The sequence below is a fragment of the Phocoena sinus genome, chromosome 3, assembly GCF_008692025.1.
Source record: "Phocoena sinus isolate mPhoSin1 chromosome 3, mPhoSin1.pri, whole genome shotgun sequence".
Taxonomy (NCBI): Eukaryota; Metazoa; Chordata; class Mammalia; order Artiodactyla; family Phocoenidae; genus Phocoena; species Phocoena sinus.
In genome coordinates, this window is record NC_045765.1 from 13,539,568 (window position 1) to 13,543,428 (window position 3,861).

General features: G+C 43.3%; 1 protein-coding gene across 1 annotated transcript; it reads right to left on the reverse strand.

The window, feature by feature from the left end:
- Window positions 1–494: 494 nt before the first annotated feature.
- LOC116750974 (olfactory receptor 1361-like) lies at window positions 495–1,436 on the reverse strand. The gene is given in 3 exon segments (XM_032626477.1): window positions 495–980; window positions 982–1,265; window positions 1,268–1,436. Coding segments are annotated over 3 exon segments (939 nt in total).
- Window positions 1,437–3,861: the final 2,425 nt, after the last annotated feature.

The window sequence follows — 3,861 nt, forward strand, 5'->3', positions numbered from 1 at the left end:
GTACTTCCTTTTTTTTTTTTTTTGTGGTATGCGGGCTTCTCACTGCTGTGGCCTCTCCCGTTGCGGAGCACAGGCTCCGGACGCGCAGGCTCAGCGGCCATGGCTCACGGGCCCAGCCGCTCCGCGGCATGCGGGATCTTCCCGGACCGGGGCATGAACCCGTGTCCCCTGCATCGGCAGGTGGGCTCTCAACCACTGCGCCACCAAGGAAGCCCCAGAGTACTTCCTTTTAACCATTATGTGTGCTTTAGGCTGCAGTTTAAGTGCCACAAGATCAGGGATTTTGTTTGTTCTCTGCCAGACTCTTGAAAGACTGTAAATACTAAACAGTAAATAGTAAAATGTGACAGATGTTCAATAAATATCTGTTGGAAGGATGAGGTAATAAACAAATGAACCAAGAGTGATATGAAGGAACTATCTAAGACTGGGACTGTGCCCAGAAGTTCAGAACAGATGGGAGCCGTATTTGGACAGGCATTCCAATGCTGTGGTCACCGAATAAAAACTGGCCTCCTGCTGATGAGGGCCCCCAGGGCGCCCTTCATGTCGTTGTTGCGTAGACTGTAGATGAAGGGGTTCAGCATGGGAGTGACCACGGTGTACATCACTGCAGCGGTTGTGTCCTTCTGGGCCGTGCGGGAGGACATGGGGCTGAAATAAACCCTGATGAGTGTGCCGTAGAACAGGGACACCACAGAGCGGTGAGAGCCACAGGTGGAGAAGGCCTTCCGCTTGCCTCTGGTGGACGGGATCCTCAATGCAGCAACAAAGATGTGCGTGTAGGATACCAAGATACCCATAAAGGGGGTGATGATGGGCAGGGCGCCCACGGTGTACACCATTGCATTGTTGAGAAAGGTGTCAGAGCATGCGAGCTTCGGCAGACGACTGAGGTCACAGAAGAAATGGGGGACCTGGTTGTGGATGCAGAATGAGAGGAGGGTCAGTGATATCGTGTAGGTCAAGGCATTCCCAAAAGGTTGCAGTCCAGGATGCTGCCACCAGGAGGCTACAGAGCTGTGGTATCACAGACGTGGCATAGTGCAGAGGGTGACAGATGGCCACATGGCGGTTGTAGGCCATGGCGGTCAGCAGGAAGCTGCCGATGCCGGCGAACCACGTGAAGCAGAACGTCTGGATCAGGCAGCCAGCATAAGGAATCCCTTTGTGTCCTGACATGTGATTGGCCAGCATCCTGCAGATGGTGGTGGAGGTGTAGCAAATGTCCCCAAAATCCAGGTTGGCCAGGAAGAAGTACATGGAAGCTGGACGTCGATGGCGATGGCCAGGATTATGAGCAGGTTCCCCAGTTCTGTGACCAGGTACATGCTCGGGAAGAGTATGAACAGCAGCTGTTGTTGCTTGGGGTCCTCCGAGAGGCCCAGGAACAGGAACTCGGAGACCAGGGTGAGATTTGCTCCTTCAACGGCCATCCTGAATCTATCAGAAATGACACGGAGGAGCTGTCCAGGGTCCTGGCCAAGGCTAGTCTCTACTTTGCACCCTGGACCTCATCCCCTCTTGTTAGTTCGGCCATTCATCAGTTCTTCCCACTCCCTCATGCAACAGGACCTTCCCCCACCATTTGTTGCATCATTTCCGTCAGTGAACACACCATTCATTCCCCACAGCCCACCTGCAAAATGTCACCTGGAGCTTGGTGGACAGCTCCCAAGCACACTGACCATTTCTCACTTCCATCACATGTATCTCTATGCCCCAAGGTTTCATCTGGTCACCAGAGCAGGCTCAGCCTGCACACAGGGTAACATGGAAGTGTCAGGGGTTCGCACCCCAAGAGTGACTTTTGGCCAGTGAGGGACAGGCCTTGTTTGGTGAACGCCCCAGCTTCATCACTTCTGAGTGAAGCAGTTCTGGGGTGTGTTCTCTCAAGGATCCCTAGAAAGATGACCCCTCAGTTGCCAAGAGTGAGAATCTACTTATCACAACTCCTTTCTCCAAACACTCATTGGGTCTCCTGGGATTATTTCCCAAATAAACTATTTGCACTCAAGTTCTTGACTCAGAACATGCTTTGGGGTGATTTCAAACTAAAAATGCAACGATTCCAAAAAAATCTTCTATTTTTGAAGGAATCCCTTCTTTGTCCCAAATACCCCTCCTGCTACAACTCCCCCTTCTCTGCTCCATTAGATCTCATACTCCTCAAAAACATTGCCTGTCCTTGCATGTCAAGAGCAACCACGACCTCCTATTGCTAATCCAAGGCTAGTATACAGTCAGTATGCACCAACACAGTAGTCCCATTGCTAAAATCTAGAAAGATTTGGCAGAGGCTGGAATATACCCTTAAAGAACATCCAAAGAATAGTAAAATTAATTAACAGTACAAATTATAATATAAACACACTTTCAAGTTTAGTGTTGTTGAATGCTGTAATGAGCTTTGAAACATGGGCAACATCTGAGAAACATTTGCAAAACTTTTTGCCAGTTTGGCTACTGTCACTGTGAGCAGTGTGGTTGTGTGCTTATAAAATTATCTGTGCTATAGGAGAAGTACCAGTTTATCATTACCCTCAAATTTTGAGGTTGGTCCTGGTTTTAAATAGTTAAGATTTACTTTGGTTTTTATTGTTTGTGCATTGTAGTTTTTGTCTAAATTGTCAGTGTGCAATGTTCTCATAATTATAAAATCAAAAGTTTACAATAAACATGAAAAGAAAGCATCCAGAATGAAAAGGCAACAAAGATTGGATAACGTTCCCTTTCAATATTGCTGTATTTGTGGAAGAATAAAAAAGAAATGATATTCACGGTGAATAGCAGTCCTGGAACATCTGATACTTGCAGAAGTTGAGCAACCTGGAACAGTTTTGCTACTGTGTAAGACTCACTGTAAAATGTAACACTTAATTTATAATTTTGGAATGAAAAACAATTTTTTAAAATAAAAATATGGGTAGTTTATGGTAACAGGTGATATAAATATTGGGTCCAAGTGTTATCCAAAACCGTTCATTAAAGTTGGAAGTGCTCACACTTAAATATTTCATCTGAATAGCAATCATGTTTTGTTCATTTTGGGCTCAAATAAAGAAAATTTATAATGGTCAATAAGGAAAAATGAAAAGAACATCATTATTCAGTGAGACACTAAAAAGCGTTTGAACAACAGAAAGTTCTGGGGAAATTTTCTGTCAAAGTATTATATGTTGGTAAAGCAGACAGAAAGCATTTAAAAAGTAATACAGGACTTTTAAAACACTCTAGTGTATGGTTAAAAGTAATTGAGACTTTTCAGTTATGAAATAATTAACAGAATTTCAAAAAATGTAATTTTGATGTAGGCATGACATTGCCATTCTGACACATGCACCTGCTTGTGGTAAAACCCATTTACTGGAAAGAGAAAATACCTTTTTGGAAAACGACATCAGGTCAGTAAAATTTCAGCCATTACCAATGAAGTTTCATTAGTGTCACTAACTTTTTTTCCACTGCAATTTATTTATAAAGTGAAATTCAAGACTTTGAAGGTAGTTTAAGTTTGTTGATCACATGAGATTGTGATTTATTTCAGAACATTTGAAATAAAATTGGAAAAAAGTAAAAAACAGAATTACATTTACTGACTCTGAAACGTGGTCAAGTGATGTCTGAGATGATCAGATGGTATTTTAGAAACGTCTTCTCAATGAAAAAGAGTCACATGAAGACCTTCTTGGCTTTTATACAGATATAATATAAATTTGGGGTTTCAGGCAAAAGTTACAAAACTTCCTGGATATTTTAATTTGGTTTCATTGAAGCCTCTTTGTTCAGTTATCTCTGGGTGATTCAAAAAAGATATAATTCAAATGAAACACTTTAAACATTTTCTGTATGCCACCATAC